Here is a 15,948-nt window from a genome sequence, read left to right on the forward strand (position 1 = left end):
AAGTTTATTGCATACCTTCCATGAGTGGAACGCACACCTACTTGTGTATATTTTGTGATCCTCTCAAATGTACTTCTTATCCTGTGAGTATATAGCTGTGGCAGTGCACCCCACCTGCCCCCACCCCCCACCACTCCGCCCACCCACCCCACCCTGCCACCCCCCGCAATGCCTCCATTTTGGGAAAGATGGAAGGGTCAGTGATACACCAGGATGGTGAGATATCCAGGTTAAGAATGTCTCAAATGGTAACTGTGCAGCATGTCCTTCCTTCCAATGGTGCTTAGAAGAAATATGGTCAAGGCTTCATGATATAAAGGATAGGCTGCTGGTATGCATTCTAACATCCTGTCTCTCTGGTGTCCGACTTAGGCCACTAATGGAAGGCGTCTCCTGATCGCGGTCGCAGATCTGTCTGAGAACAGAAAAATATGTACCTGAAATAGAAAAGTCCTATATTATGTCTCTAATCTCTCTCCAAGACTACCTTGCCCTACCCACAGGTCTTCTAAGATAGCTGTCTCTATTTGGATCAATGCCCGATGTGAAGAACATAAAACAGATAAGATAAACTCAGCCCGCTAGTGTACTGGCTCTCACAGTCTCATATTCAACTGTATTTTGAATAGCTCTAATATATTTCTCTTGACTAACTTGCTTTCTAGATTATCTATGCAAAGAAATTATTCCTAATAACAGTTTATTTCCGACTAATTTAAAGCTATTTCCTTTGGCCCTACCAGCTTGATCAAACTTTTAAGTAAGATTCCAGGCTTACCTCATCTATATATTTAATATTTTGAATATCTTGATGAAGGCTTATTACCCTTCTTTTCTCTAGACAGTAGAGGTTGAGGTTCCTTAATCTTTCCTCATGAATCATTCCCTTTCTACTTGGGATCAATCCTATTGCTCTGCCTTACACTTTCTCCAATGCATACATGGCCTTTTTATAGAGTGGTATCCAGATGTGTCGTCCCTGGGTTAAGGAGCTTTCCACATCAAACAACTGTTAGTTCAGCACATTGTAAATGTCAGAGTTGGAGCTCCTCATCTCTGAGATACAGGTATGCCGGACTCTGAGGTGGATGTCTCCATCCTGGCCAAACTCTCTTTTCCATAGTATGTATGGAGACCATAACATTGTGCGTAAGATACTGGTGTTCCAGTGCCCTCACTTGAAGGCAGGCTCATTGATGCCTGTACCCATCACACTCTCTCTGTTTGGGTCTTAGATCTAGGATGTCTACAACCCCTCAATGGTCACTGCAAGCTACCTGCAGCTAGAGGGGGATTCTAAGGCCTCTGCACTCTAGGCGTTCCTGTGTGGGCAATTCATTAGGTGGTGGAAATTGAGGTGGCTCTGTGTTGGTGCCAGGTACAGCAGTGGTGGTTGTGGATCTGCTGATGTGGCATCTGATGCAGCAGTGTTCTGAAGTCACAGGTTGTTTTGTGGCACCAACAGAAGGTTCAATAACATTTTGTTACTACGCATATACAGTATGAGTCCAAAGTACTGCTCCTGTGCATCTACTGTATGAACTGTAATACATATTATCAATAAAGAAGGCCAACTCTGTTACAGAATACACTTCCTAGTCGGTAATGTGCATGGGAAAGCAAAAGATAAAAAGAAAGGCAATTTAGTGTTGTTACTGCCAAATACACCCATCTCAGCATTTGTCACGCCCTCCAGACTTTCCTAGCCAAACAGATAGTGTCAACACTTTGACCTCCTCTGATCCATTACCCGTAGTCTTGCCTGTTGAGTGAAAACTAGACTTGGCTTGGCTCTCTTCTCAACATCGTAGAATCTTCCACTGATTTCCTGCCACTTTCTTTGGGTGTTGGACATGGTGATCACTTGACTGGTGATGTCCTCTGCCCACCATAACTGTACCTCATTTCCTTCTTACTAAAGAGCTAACCCATGATAATCACTGCTCTGCTATGATTGACTCAAAACCATTTATAAACATAGTGAGCAGCATAGGAATACTGAGAGGAAAATTGTGCATTCCCACCTGTAACTTCATCATACTTGGTGACAGCATGTGGAATTTGGCCTCCATTGTTGGGGCCTAGTAGAGTGGGATCCATATTCAGTATCTAACGCTCACTGTACCTGACAATGAGCCACTTGATGCTGGATGAAAACAAAAGTGAAGATTCTTTTGTTCTGCTGTAACTGACATCGCTCACATTGAAGAACAGAAAATTCACCACAAGACTTTTTTATGAAGTCACATTCCTGGCAGGCTGGCTCACCCAGTGGGAGCACATACTGGGAATTCAGGCACAAATTTCCCAGGATTTTTTGTTCATTATGGACATGTGCTCCCAGCAGAGGCGGCCCCGCACAGGGATGAATCATTTTGTTAAATTCCCCCTTATGTTTCTAAATTTGGCCGATTGGAATTGCAAAACAAAACAATATGTTAACAATACAAAAAGAAAATACTGCAGATGCTGGAAATCTGAAATAGAAACAGAAAATGCTGGAGAAACTCAGCAGGTCAGGCAGCATCTGTGAAGAGAGAAACAGAGTTAACGTTTCAGGTCGATGACCTTTCGTCAGAACCTGTTCTGAGGAAAGGTCATCGACCTGAAATGTTAACTCTGTTTCTCTCTTCACAGATGCTGCCTGACATGTTAACAATATATAGTTTATTTGTATTATGTTAGTTCGGATCTCAATCGAAATGTAGTGCTGTGGTCCAATGTGGGTTTATTTTAGCACTGTTACGTTGCCTAATGTTGAATCACAATGACTCTTTCAATTACTTTTTAGCTATTCTACCAGTTTGAACAAGATCTGGGGAAAGGTAGCTTTGGTGCTGTCATCCAAGCTACACACATCCCCACATGCACAAAGTGGGCCATCAAAATACTGAACAAGGAAAAGGTAATGTGTTTTCTAAAAAGCTGGATTTTCCACATGTTTCAGAAGCCGCTAAGCTCTGCCAGCCTCCGCCATGTTGTCCGTGGGACAAAGCAAAGATTTTGGATGTGGAGTGGAGGTAGATGTTGGAGGGAAACCCTTCCTGCACTGGATGATCTAAGGAGAAGCGCAAAGAGAAGTTAGGTTGATGCCCATGGACTAGGTCGCTGTTCCTCACCTCCGTGCTGCCCAGTTGTCACAGAAGAGATAGCGGCTATTCATATTTGGGTCAGGCATGCTGTGAGTTGTTATGCTCTGATGCCTGAGAGGGTGGTGGAAGCAGGTTTAGTAACTACTTTTCAAAAGGAAATTGGATAAATACCTGAAAGAGCTATCCAATTAGTCCCTATGCTCTGTTTTCCGTCATTTGCACTGCAGGAACTCTGAGCACAGGGGTTGCCTGTTCGGCCCCAGTGTCCAGCATTCAGATGTTGGAGGAGGAGGCAGAATTGGAAGAGGGATCTCTGCAAACACTTTCAGGGCATGGTCCTGCAAAAAGCGTTTCCTGATCAAAGCATTTAAAAATATTTCTTATATTTTCAGGCAGCACATGGGCTACTTCTTTTTGCCACTGCGGAAAGCCCCCAGAACCTACAGTTGTACATTTCTGCTCAGACTCCCCAGTAAAGGTCAGGGTGCCCACCTCACATACGTTAATGACCCCGGGGCCAGAAATGCAGCTGGGGTTGGGGGGAATCTCAAGGGTGGGCAGAAATGGCCTTTACAGCCAATGAAATATCATAAAATCATAGAATGATACAGCACACAAGGAGGCCATTCGGCCCATCGTGCCTGTGGTGGCTCTTTGAAAGAGCTCTCCAATTAGTCCCACTCCCCTGCCCTTTCCCCATAGTCTTACAAATTTTTGTCCTTCAGGTATTTATCCAATTTCCTTTTGAAAAGTAATTATTAAACCTGCTTCCACCACCGTCTCAGGCATCAGAGCATAACAACTCACAGCAAAACAAATACTCTCCTCATCTGCGCTCTGGTTCTTTTGCCAACTACCTTAAATCTGTGTCCTCTGGATAATGACCCTCCTGCCAGTGGAAACAGTTTCTCCCCATTTACTCTATCAAAACCCTTCATGATTTTGAACACCTCTATTAAATATCGCCTTATCCTTCTCTGCTCCAAGGACAATAACCCAAGCTTCTTTAGTCTCTCCACGTTACTGAAGTCCCCCATCCCTGGTACCATTCCAGTAAACCTCTTCTGCACCCTCTAAGGCCTTGACATCCTTCCTAAAGTCTGGTGCCCAGAATTGGACACAATACGCCAGCTGGGAGTATCACTTCACACTTCTCCGTTAAATTTCATCTGCCATGTGTCTGCCCATTTCACCAGTCTGTCTATGTCCTCCTGAAGTCTGTTACTATCCGCCTCATTATTTACTACATTTCCGAGTTTCGTGTCCTCTGCAAACTTTGAAATTATGCCCTGTACACAACAACAACTTGTATTTATATAGCGCCCTTAACACAGTAAAACGTCCCAAGGTACTTCACAGGAGTATTATTAAAACAAAAAATTTGACACACATAAGGAGATATTAGGGCAGATGAGCAAAAACTTGGTCAAAGAGGTAGGTTTTAAGGAGCATCTTAAAGGAGGAATGAAAGGTAGAGAGGCGGAGAGGTTTAGGGAGGGAATTCCAAAGCTTAGGACCTTGGCAACAGAAGGCACGGCCACCAATGGTTGAGCGATTATAATCAAGGATGCTCAAGAGGGCAGAATTAGAGGATTGCAGATATCTTGGGGGGTTGTGGGGCTAGAGGAGATTACAGAGATAGGGAGGCACGAGGTCATGGAGAGATTTGAAAACAAGGATGAGAATTTTGAAATCGAGGCGTTGCTTAACCGGGAGCCAATGTAGGTCAGCAAGCACAGGGGTGATGAGTGAATGGGACTTGGTGCGAGTTAAGACACGGGCAGCCGAGTTTTGGATGACCTCATGTTTACGTAGGGTAGAATGTGGGAGGCCAGCCAGGAGTGCGTTGGAATAGTCAAGTCTAGAGGGAACAAAGGCATGGATGAGGCATACCCAAGTCTAGGTCATTAATATATTGCAAAAAGAGCACTGGTCCTAATACCAACCCCTGGGAGACACCCGTGTATACTTCCCTCTGATCTGAAAAACAACTGTTCACCATTACTCTCTGCTTTCTGTCTCTTAGGCAATTTTGTATCAATTTTGTTCTTGTGCACCAGTCGCTGAAGGTAAGCATGCAGATGCAGCAGGCGGTTAAGAAGGCAAATGGTATGTTGGCCTTCGTAGCGAGAGGGTTCGAGTACAGTAACAAGGATGTCTTGCTGCAGTTGTACAGGGCCTTGGTGAGACCACATCTTGAGTATTGTGTGCAGTTTTGGTTGCCTTACCTGAGGAAGGACGTTCTTGCCATGGAAGGAGTGCAGACAAGATTCACCAGGCTGATACCTGGGATGGCAGGAATGACGTATGAGGAGAGATTGTGTCGATTGGGCTTATACTCACTGGAGTTTAGAAGATTGAGAGGGGATCTCATCGAAACCTATAAAATTCTGTCAGGCCTGGACAGACTAGATGCAGAAAGGATGTTTCTGATGGCCGGGGAGTCCAGAACCAGGGCTCATAGTCTAAGGATAAGGGGTAAGCCATTTAGGACTGAAATGAGGAAGAATTTCTTCACCCAGAGAGCGGTGAACCTGTGGAATTCTCTGCCACAGAAGGCGGTGGAGGCCAGTTCATTAAATATATTCAAGCAAGAGTTGGATATATATCTTAAGGCTAAAGGGATCAAGGGATATGGGGAGAAAGCAGCGACAGGTTACTGAGTTTGGATGATCAGCCATGATCTCATTGAATGGCGGAGCAGGCTCGAGGGGCCAAATGGCCTACTCCTGCTCCTATCTTCTATGTTTCTATGCTGCCACTGCCCCCTTAATTTTATGCTAACAAGTACTTTTTGAAGTGTAGTCATTGTTGTAATGTAGGAAATGTGACAGACAATTTGCACACAGCAAGATCCCACAAAGAGCAATGTGATAATGACCAGATAATGTTACTTTTAAATGTTGAATGTCCAGTTACAGCTAATATTTACAGCTAAAAAAAGGCTGAATCAAAATAATGATCATATAATCTGTTTTAGTGATGTTGATTGAGGAATAAATATTGGCCAGGACACGGGGAGAACTCCTTTGCTCTTCTTTGAATAATGCCACAAGATCTTTTACATCCACCTGAGAGGGCAGACAGGGCCTCAGTTTCACATCTCATCTGAAAGATGACACCTCCGACAATGCTGCACTCCCTCAGTACTGCATTGGAGTGTCATCCTAGGGCTGGTCAATAAATGCTGGCCTTGCTAGCGACGCCCATATCCCAAGAATTATTTTGTTTAAAGCCTGGATTATGTGTTCAGGTCTCTGGAGTGGGACTTGAAACCATAACCTTCTGACTCAGAGGTGAGACTACCACTATGCCACAGCTGTCACCTAGAGTTAATTACTTTATGGTGAATATGTGGGATGGACTGCTCAGTGAGTCAGGTAGCATGGAAATGTTTGAGGGAGAATTGCATGGATATTTCAGCAAATGGGTGATTGAGAGGGATTTGTTTTTGGGACTGTCCAGGTGGCCTGTAGAAACTTTTCCTGTATATTCCTGCGTAGAAATGGATCTTGTTTTTTGTTGAATTTGTTCTATGTATTTAGCAATTATCTGTTTTGCCCACCCAGTCATAACATACCGTGGGGCCCCATTATTCAAGTGTCAGCCTTAATGCTGGGTGTCAGTGAGCTATTCAACTGTGAGAACATCACAGCCAAGCCGTCACAGATCTAGCACACCTGATGTCAATACACTACCCTTTCAGCAGGGGCCACTGGATAGCAGTTGGGAGCAGAAACCCTGGCTGATTTTAAACCCAGGGGCCCTGAAACCAATTGCAGTGCCCCTACCGTTGCCTGAGCTTAGAACACTTATTTCAGCCCAGGAAAAATGTCCCTTGCCCGTGTGTTAAATTTATACTGTTTACCATGGTATTTGTTGTGCAGATTGCATGAGGCTCTTGATTTCTTGTTTCAGGCTGGAAGCTATGCTGTTAGAATGCTGGAGAGGGAGATTTCCATCTTGAAGATGGTGAACCATGAACATATCATTAAACTAGAAGAAGTCTACGAAACCACAAAGGTAATGGTTTTCCAGCTAAGAACTTAGGAAAACAAACTTTACCCTTTGAACTTTGTACGATACTTACTCAGCACATTCTAGCACTGGTTTTGTTTTGATCACCACCAATCTATTGAGATAACTTGTTTTCCATAAAATTGGGCTAACTTATCAGAAATATTTGCAGATCAACAATTTAGATCATATTATTAGCTAGAAGAAAGAGAGAACTTGCATTTTATATTGCACCTCATCAGGTCACTCAGGACAGTAGTTACCATTGTTATTAGAACATAGGAACAGGAGTAGGTCATTCAGCCCCTCGAGCCTGTTCAGCCATTCAATTAGATCATGGCACATCTGTATCTTAACTCCATCTATCCGCCTTGATTCCATAATCCTTAATAACCTGGCCTAACAAAAATCTTTCAATCTCAGTTTTGAAATTTTCAATTGACTCCCAGTCTCAACAGGTTTTGTGGGAGGGAGTTTCAGATTATGTAGGTGACCTTTCTATTGTGTCATTGTTTGTCTTTCTAATTGTAACCGAATTATTTATTTCACCTCAGTTTTCCCTGGTTATCTGCCCTCCTACTCTGACTCTCACTGGGCTATGGTTACACTAGTAGTCCTCAGGTACCTCACCAAAGGGGAAACTCTGCAGGGCCAACTTTACCTTTCAGTGGTATAAAACGGGCAATATTGGATTGGCCGCTCATTATACAACTCGTCCGAATTTTCTTTCCATTGTGGACAGCGGCCGATCTAATAAGAACATAAGAACATAAGAAATGAGAGCAGGAGTAGGTCATTCGGCCCTTTGAGCCTGCTCCGCCATTCAATGAGATCATGGCTGATCTTCTGCCTCAACTCCATTCACCGGCCCTATCGCCGTATAGAAACATAGAAGATAGGAGCAGGAGCAGGCCATTCGGCCCCTCGAGCCTGCTCCGCCATTCAATGCGATCATGGCTGATCATCCAAATTCAGTACCCGGTCCCTGCTTTCTCCCCATACCCCTTGATCCCTTTAGCCTTAAGAAATATATCCAACTCCTTCTTGAATATATTTAATGAATTGGCCTCTACTGCCTTCTGTGGTAGAGAATTCCACAGGTTCACCACTCTCTGGGTGAATAAATTCCTCCTCATTTCTGTCCTAACTGGCCTACCCATTATCCCTTGATGTCTTTACTAGTCAGAAATCTATCAACTTCTGTTTTGAATATACCCAATGACTGAGCCTCCACAGCCCTCTGGGGTAAAGAATTCCAAAGATTCACCACCCTCTGTGTGAAGAAATTTCTTCTCATCTCAGTCCTTTGTCTCAGAGGACAAAGGGATTAATTAAGAAAGGGAAAATAGAATATGAGAGTAAGCTTGTAGGGAACATAAAAACCGACTGTAAAAGCTTTTATAGATATGTGAAGAGAAAAAGATTGGTGAAGTCAAGCGTAGGTCCCTTGCAGTCAGAATCAGGGGAATTTATAATGGGGAACAAAGAAATGGCAGAACAATTAAATACATATTTTGGTCTGTCTTCACAAAGGAGGACACAAATAACCTCCCAGAGATGTCGGGGAACATAGGGTCTGATGAAAGGGGGGAACTGAAAGAAATCAGTATTTGTAGGGAAATGGTGTTACAGAAATTGATGGGATTGAAGGCCGATAAATCCCCAGGGCCTGATAATCTACATCCTAGGGTACTTAAGGAAGTGGCCCTAGAAATACTAGATGCATTGCTGATCATCTTCCAACATTCGATGGAATCTGGAACAGTACCCATGGATTGGAGGGTAGCTAATGTTACCCCACTATTCAAAAAATGTGGTAGAGAGAAAATGGGGAATTACAGACCGGTAAGCCTGACATCGGTAGTGGGGAAAATGCTAGAGTCCATTATAAAAAATGTAATAGCAGAGCACTTGGAAAACAGTGACAGGATCAGACAAAGTCAACATGGATATACAAAAGGTAAATCGTGCTTGACTAACCTACTGGAATTTTTTGAGGATGTAACTAGTAAAATAGATAAGGGAGAACCAGTGGATGTGGTGTATTTGGACTTTCAGAAGGCTTTCGATAAGGTCCCGCACAAGAGATTAGCATGTAAAGTTAAGGCGCATGGGATTGGGGGCAAGGTATTGACTTGGATAGAGAACTGGTTGGCAGACAGAAAGCAAAGAGTTGGAATAAACAGGTCTTTTTCCGAGTGGCAGTCAGTGACTAGTGGGGTACCGCAGGGATCGGTCCTTGGACCCCAGCTATTCACAATATATATTAATGATCTAGACGAGGGAACTAGATGTAATATCTCCAAATTTGCAGACGACACAAAGCTGGGTGGGCGTGTGTGCTGTGAGGAGGATGCCGAGAAACTACAGGATGATTTGGACAGGTTGGGTGATTGGGCAGAAGCATGGCAGATGCAATATAACGTGGATAAATGTGAGGTTATCCACTTTGGTGGCAAAAACAGGAAGGCAGATTATTACCTGAATGGCAATAGATTGGGAGAAGGGGAAGTGCAACGAGACCTGGGTGTCCTTGTGCACCAGTCGCTGAAGGTAAGCATGCAGGTGCAGCAGGCGGTTAAGAAGGCAAATGGTATGTTGGCCTTCGTAGCGAGAGGGTTTGAGTAAAGGAACAAGGATGTCTTGCTGCAGTTGTACAGGGCCTTGGTGAGACCACATCTTGAGTATTGTGTGCAGTTTTGGTCACCTTATCTGAGGAAGGATGTTCTTGCCATGGAAGGAGTTCAGCGAAGATTCACCAGGCTGATACCTGGGATGGCAGGAATGACGTATGAGGAGAGATTGGGTCGATTGGGCTTGTATTCGTTGGAGTTTAGATGAATGAGAGGGGATCTCATTGAAACTTATAACATTCTGACAAGACTGGACAGACTAGATGCAGGAAGGATGTTCCCGATGGTCGGGGAGTCCAGAACCAGGGGGCACAGTCTAAGGATAAGGGGTAGGCCATTTAGGACAGAGATGAGGAGGAATTTCTTCACCCAGAGAGTGGTGAACCTGTGAAATTCTCTACCACAGAAGGCAGTAGAGGGCAATACATTAAATATATTCAAGAAGGAGTTGGATCTATTTCTTAAGGCTAAAGGGATCAAGGGGTATGGGGAGAAAGCAGGGACCGGGTACTGAATTTGGATGATCAGCCATGATCGCATTGAATGGTGGAGCAGGCTCAAGGGGCCGAATGTCCTACTCCTGCTCCTATCTTCTATGTTTCTACATCCTGAATGGCCTACCCTTTATCCTGAGGCTGTGGCCACTGGTTCTAGACTCCCCAACCAAGGGAAACATTCTGCCAGCATCCACCCTATCAAGCCCTGTAATAATTTTGTATGCTTCAATGAGATCCCCTCTCATTCTTCTGAATTCAAGAGAATACAGGCCTAGTTTACTCAATCTCTTCTCATACGACAGTCCCGTCATCCCAGGAATCAATTTCGTGAACCTTCGCTGCACTCCCTCTATGGCAAGTATATCCTTCCTTAGGTAAGGAGACCAAAATTGTACCCAGTACTCCAGGTATGGTCTCACCATGGCCCTATATAATTGAAGTAAGACTTCTTTACTCCTGTACTCAAATCCTATTGTAATGAAGGCCAGCATACCATTTGCCTTCCTAATGGCTTGCTGCACCTGCACATTCACTTTCAGTGACTCATGTACAAGGACACCCAGGCCCCTTTGAGCATCTGCATTCCCCAATCTTTCACCATTTAGGAAATACTCTGCCTTTCTGTTTTTTCTACCAAAGTGGATAACTTCACATTTATCCACATTATAATCCATCTGCCATGTTCTCGCCCACTCACTGAGCCTGTCGAGATCCCCTTGAAGCCTCTTCACATCCTCTTCACAACTGACACTGCCACCTAGCTTTTTATCATCAGCAAAACATCACCCCTTTTACACCATTGTCGAAAGTTAAGATTGCCCCCACATGTGACAATCTGTAGGCTATCTGACTGTGGAGGGCACAACAGTTGAGACCGATCCAGTTCTCATCTAAAGTCCGCACTCCCTCACTTACAACAGGGGTAACAATCAGGAGTGGGAATTCTTTGCTTTCCTTTTGTAGGCCAGGACATCGTGGCCAGCTGTAGTGTTCTAGTTGCTGCCTTGGCTGAGTTGGGCTAACTTGGCATAGACAGGGGATTGAACCTGGGACTTTCCTGCCAAGGTACTAGTGGATGGTGACTTCAGCCACTGAACTATCAACAGTTTCATGTTGTTCTTTTTAAAGTGCCGGTGTCGTTTTGAAAATATCTTTCTCTTCACTTGCCAAGCAAAGTGACATTAAATCAAAAAACACCATAAAGACAGCAGTCCCGACATCCCTCGAGGGGGGTCCTGCTGGTCTCTCTCCATAACTCTCCTTGGACCAGCTGCAAAGCATATTTGATGAGACCTGTGTTTTTGATGGTCTATTTGGGGGGGAACTTTTTTATTGTTTGTTTCTCCATGCTGATTGTTTTCTAGTTAACAGAGTGAGGACGATGGTAGCTTATTGGCCAATTCCTAAATTATGCCTTTTTAAAAAAAAGTCAGAATATTAATTTGCCAAAGAATAATGAATGATGCAACAGTTAAGTCTTTTTTAGTCACAAATATTAGCTGTAACTGGATGTTCAACATTTAAAAATAAGACAATCCAACCTGGATCTTGCATCAATCAAAGACATTCTTGCTGCAACAAAATAAATTCATCAGATCATCTCATGACCCAATATTCAACATAAAGATCAGGGAGGATTTGGGGGCTTTTAACGGAATCAGGAAAGAATCTGTTTTTAACTAATCCACCAAACTTGAACAAATCTGGAAGATTATGGTAGAAGGCTACTTTATTGACCCCTAGCAAAAACGTAAGGTTAGTCGGGTGGATTTTCCAAATCTGTTACCGTCTGGGAGCCTTACCCACTGGCTGCACATGTCAGAAAATCGTGAGCACGTGTGGTGGGGAGTTCAGGAGAGGGTCGTCCACTGGCAGAGTGGACTCAGAAAATTCCTCCCATTTATTCAGGCAAATCTCGGGTGCTGGGGTATCAGGGTCGCAGTGGTTAGAGTTCATTACATAGAGCAAAACAAATCGAACATTGAAAATACTGTGGATTGCGCAAACCACTTCAGGTTGGTGGCGGTATCTGCCCAGGTTACTGGTACTCTGAGTGTGCCTGGTGGACTGCTGGATTCTCTTTGATCTGTAAAGACAGTAGATGGGACATTATTACCTGCATAAACACAATTGCTTATTTGCATCGTTTGTTGTCATTACTATGTGCTTGTGCATAGTGTGCATGTACCTGATATATCACGGACATATATCACAGAATATATGATTAATATGGAACATACCAGTAGTTCTGAGCTCCTTCCAATCTCTGCAGTCCCAGCACCTTTCAAAGTCTCTCTCCTGAATGATTCAACTTTCTCCACTACAGCGAATTGTTGCTGGTCATTAGACTCAGCACCTGTTGCACACTTTGCCTGTTATGTGCCAGATTTACCTTTACACCTAAAGCTAGGGTCGTGCGGCCCGACTGCCTGCCTCTCTTCCGCGGCTACGTTCGTGCCCAGATGGCCCTGGAGATGGAGCACACGGTGTCCGCCGGCACACTCAAGGACTTCTGCGACCGGTGGGCGCCGCAGGGACTGGAGTGCATCATCACCACCAGTAATGGAAGTTAAGTTACAGGTTATTGATTGGCACAAAAGAGTACACCTAAAGCTAGTAAAGATTAAGACAGGCTGCTTCCTTAACCTTACTACTTTCACATGTGCTACCTTGGCTCTGTGGTAGCACCCTTGCCTCTAGATCAGAAGATCCTCGGTGCGGTTGTCATTGAGCTATTATCTGCCAATAGTGCTCACTCTACAGCTGCATTAAACAACAACAACAACTTGTATTTATATAGCGCCTTTAACGTAGTAGTGTGGCGGAGCCACTGAATGACTCTGGGCAACTGTATATAATTCCCTTTAACGATGTTCTAACACCAGCCTAAGCCTGTACCATTGTGTTAGACATTGCTGTGTTTTGTATATAGTGTTTGTATGTACGGGGCGTGGCCCCTTTAAGAGTGTGGGAAAACGCGGGCAAACGCGATGACGTCACGTCGCAAACCACGTGACTGCTTAGTCAGTCCTCGTGGAATCTCCATCTTGTTAAGACCTGTTTTCGTGGTTCTCCTGTATCGAGCTCAACAAACTGTTTGAACTCGTTTAGTCTTACATTAAAGACCTGTTGATTGATCTCCTGAGTCGACCTCAGTTATTGGTTAGGAATTCGTCAATTCCTACAGTAGGAGTATTTTAAGACAAAAAATTTGATACCGATCCACGTAAGGATAAATTAGGGCAGGTGACCAAAAGCTTGGTCAAAGAGATAGGTTTTAAGGAGCATCTTAAAGGAGGAAAGAGAGGTAGCGAGGCGGTCAGGTTTAGGCAGGGAATTCCAGAGCTTAGGGCCCAGGCAACAGAGGGCACAGCCGCCAAAGGTTGAGTGATTATAATCAGGGATCCTCAAGAAGGCAGAATTAGAGGAGCGCAGATATCTTGGGGGATTGTGGGGGCTGAAGGAGATTACAGAGATAGGGAGGGGTGAAGCCATGGAGGGATTTGAAAACAAGGATGAGAATTTTGAAATCGAGGTGCTGCTTAACCGGGAGCCAATGTAGGTCAGCGAGCACAGGGGTGATGGGCGAACGGGACTTGGTGCGAGTTAGGACACGGGCAGCCAAGTTTTGGATGACCTCAAGTTTATGTAGGGTGGAATGTGGGAGGCCAGCCAGGAGTGTGTTGGAATAGTTAAGTCTAGAGGTAACAAAGGCATGGATGAGGGTTTCAGCAGCGGATGAGCTGAGGTAAGGGCAGAGACGGGCGATGTTATGGAGGTGGAAGTAGGCGGTCTTTGTTATGCTGCGGAAGCTCATTTCAGGGTCAAATATGACACCAAGGTTGCGAACAGTGTGATTCAGCCTCAGACTGATGTTGGGGAGAGGGATGGAGTCAGTGGCTAGGGAACGGAGTTTGTGGCGGGGACCGAAAACAATGGCTTTGGTTTTCCCAATATTTAATTGGAGAAAATTTTGGCTCATGCAGAACTGGATGTCGGACAAGCAGTCTGACAATTTAGAGACCGTGGAGGGCTCCGAGAGAAGAGGTAGTGAGGTAGAGCTGGGTGTCGCCAGCGTACGTGTGGAAACTGACGCTGTGTTTTCGGATGATATCGCCAAGGGGCAACATATAGATGAGAAATAGGAGGGGGAAAAGGATAGATCCTTGAGGGACACCAAAAGTAACGATGCGAGCGGGAAGAGAAGCCATTGCAGGTGATTCTCTGGCTACGATTAGATAGGTAAGAATGGAACCAGACGAGTGCAGTCCCACCCAGCTAGACGACAGTGGAGAGGCGTTGGAGAAGGATGGAGTGGTTAACCGTGTCAAAGGCTGCAGACAAGTCAAGAAGGACGAGGAGGGATAATTTACCTTTATCACAGTCACAAGGGATGTAATTTGTGACTTTGATGAGAGCCGTTTCGGTACTGTGGCAAGGGCAGAAACCTGATTGGAGGGATTCAAACATGGAATTGCGGGAAAGATGGGCATGGATTTGGGAGGCAACAACACGTTCAAGGACTTTGGAGAGGAAAGGGAGGTTAGAGATGGGGCAGTAGTTTACTAGGACGGAGGGATCAAGGTTTGGTTTTTGAGGAGTGGGGTGATGACGGCAGATTTGAAGGAGAGGGGGACAATACCCGAGGAGAGAACCGTTAACAATATCAGCTAACATGGGAGCCAGAAAATGAAGTTGGGTAGTCAGCAGTTTGGTGGGAATAGGGTCGAGGGAGCAGGAGGTGGGTCTCATGGACAAGATGAACGCAGAGAGGTCATGAGGGGAGATCGGAGAGAAACTGGAGAAAGATGTGAGTTCAGGGCTAGGGCAGGGAGGAACCTTAGAGGAAGTTTGGCCCAGTGGGCTAGGAGAAGGAAGGGAAGTGACAGAGGCAGCTGAACGGATGGTCTGAATCTTAGCGACAAAGAAGTCCATGAGCTCCTCACATTTGTTATCAGAGGTGAGGGTGGAGGAGACAGGGGAGAGGGGTTTAAGAAGACGGTTAGCAGTAGAGAATAGAGAATTCCAAAGATTCACCACCTTCTGAGTGAAGAAATTTCTCCTCGTCTCAGTCCTAAATGGCTAACCCCTTATTCTGAGACTGTGAGACTTGGTTCTAGACTCCCCAGCCAGGGGAAACATCCTCCCTGCATCTACCCTGTCAAGCCCTCTAAGAATTTTGTATGTTTCAATGAGATCACCTCTCATTCTTCTAAACTCTAGAGAATATAGGCCTAGTCTACTCAATCTGTCCTCATAGGACAATCTTCCCATCCCAGGAACCAGTCTGGTGAACCCTCGTTGCACTCCCTCTATGGCAGGTTAGTTAGTTAACAGAAAGTTAAAAGTACGAGAAATTATCTGTGTGAATGAGAGAGTGGGGGGAATTTTAACTCCAAAAAACGGGCGGGTTTGGGTCGGATGGGAGTTTACAGTGTTAAAAATCTGAATTCCCACCCCAACCCGCCTACTTCCAGTTTTAAAGGAGGCGGGACGGGGGCGGGGGCGGGGGCGGGCAACCAACCTGCTCCCAGGAAGCGGGTTGGAAATTTAAATATTATAATGAGGCTGTGTGCCTCATTATAATCCATGATTTCAAATTTAACTCTGGCCAGCCGGGTTTCCCAGGCCTTGGGAAACCCGCCGGCTAAAGGGAGGCGAGGACTGCTGGATCCAGGAGATAAGTGCCTTTTCACTTACCTGCTGGAT

At 45.0% G+C, this 15,948-nt stretch overlaps 1 protein-coding gene across 3 annotated transcripts in view; it reads left to right on the forward strand.

Moving 5' to 3' along the window:
- LOC147105581 (serine/threonine-protein kinase 33-like) overlaps positions 1-15,948 on the forward strand; it is a 149,215-nt gene that overhangs the window by 89,839 nt on the left and 43,428 nt on the right. For all 3 annotated transcript variants that reach the window (XM_086010064.1, XM_086010066.1, XM_086010065.1), the window contains 2 exons: positions 2,792-2,905; positions 7,011-7,115. In XM_086010064.1, the coding sequence (XP_085866190.1) occupies positions 2,792-2,905; positions 7,011-7,115 (219 nt within the window). The remainder of the gene's footprint in view (positions 1-2,791; positions 2,906-7,010; positions 7,116-15,948) is intronic.

This window comes from Somniosus microcephalus, chromosome 17 (genome assembly GCF_052327205.1).
Source record: "Somniosus microcephalus isolate GS21.2 chromosome 17, FLI_Smic_1.0, whole genome shotgun sequence".
Lineage (NCBI taxonomy): Eukaryota > Metazoa > Chordata > Chondrichthyes > Squaliformes > Somniosidae > Somniosus > Somniosus microcephalus.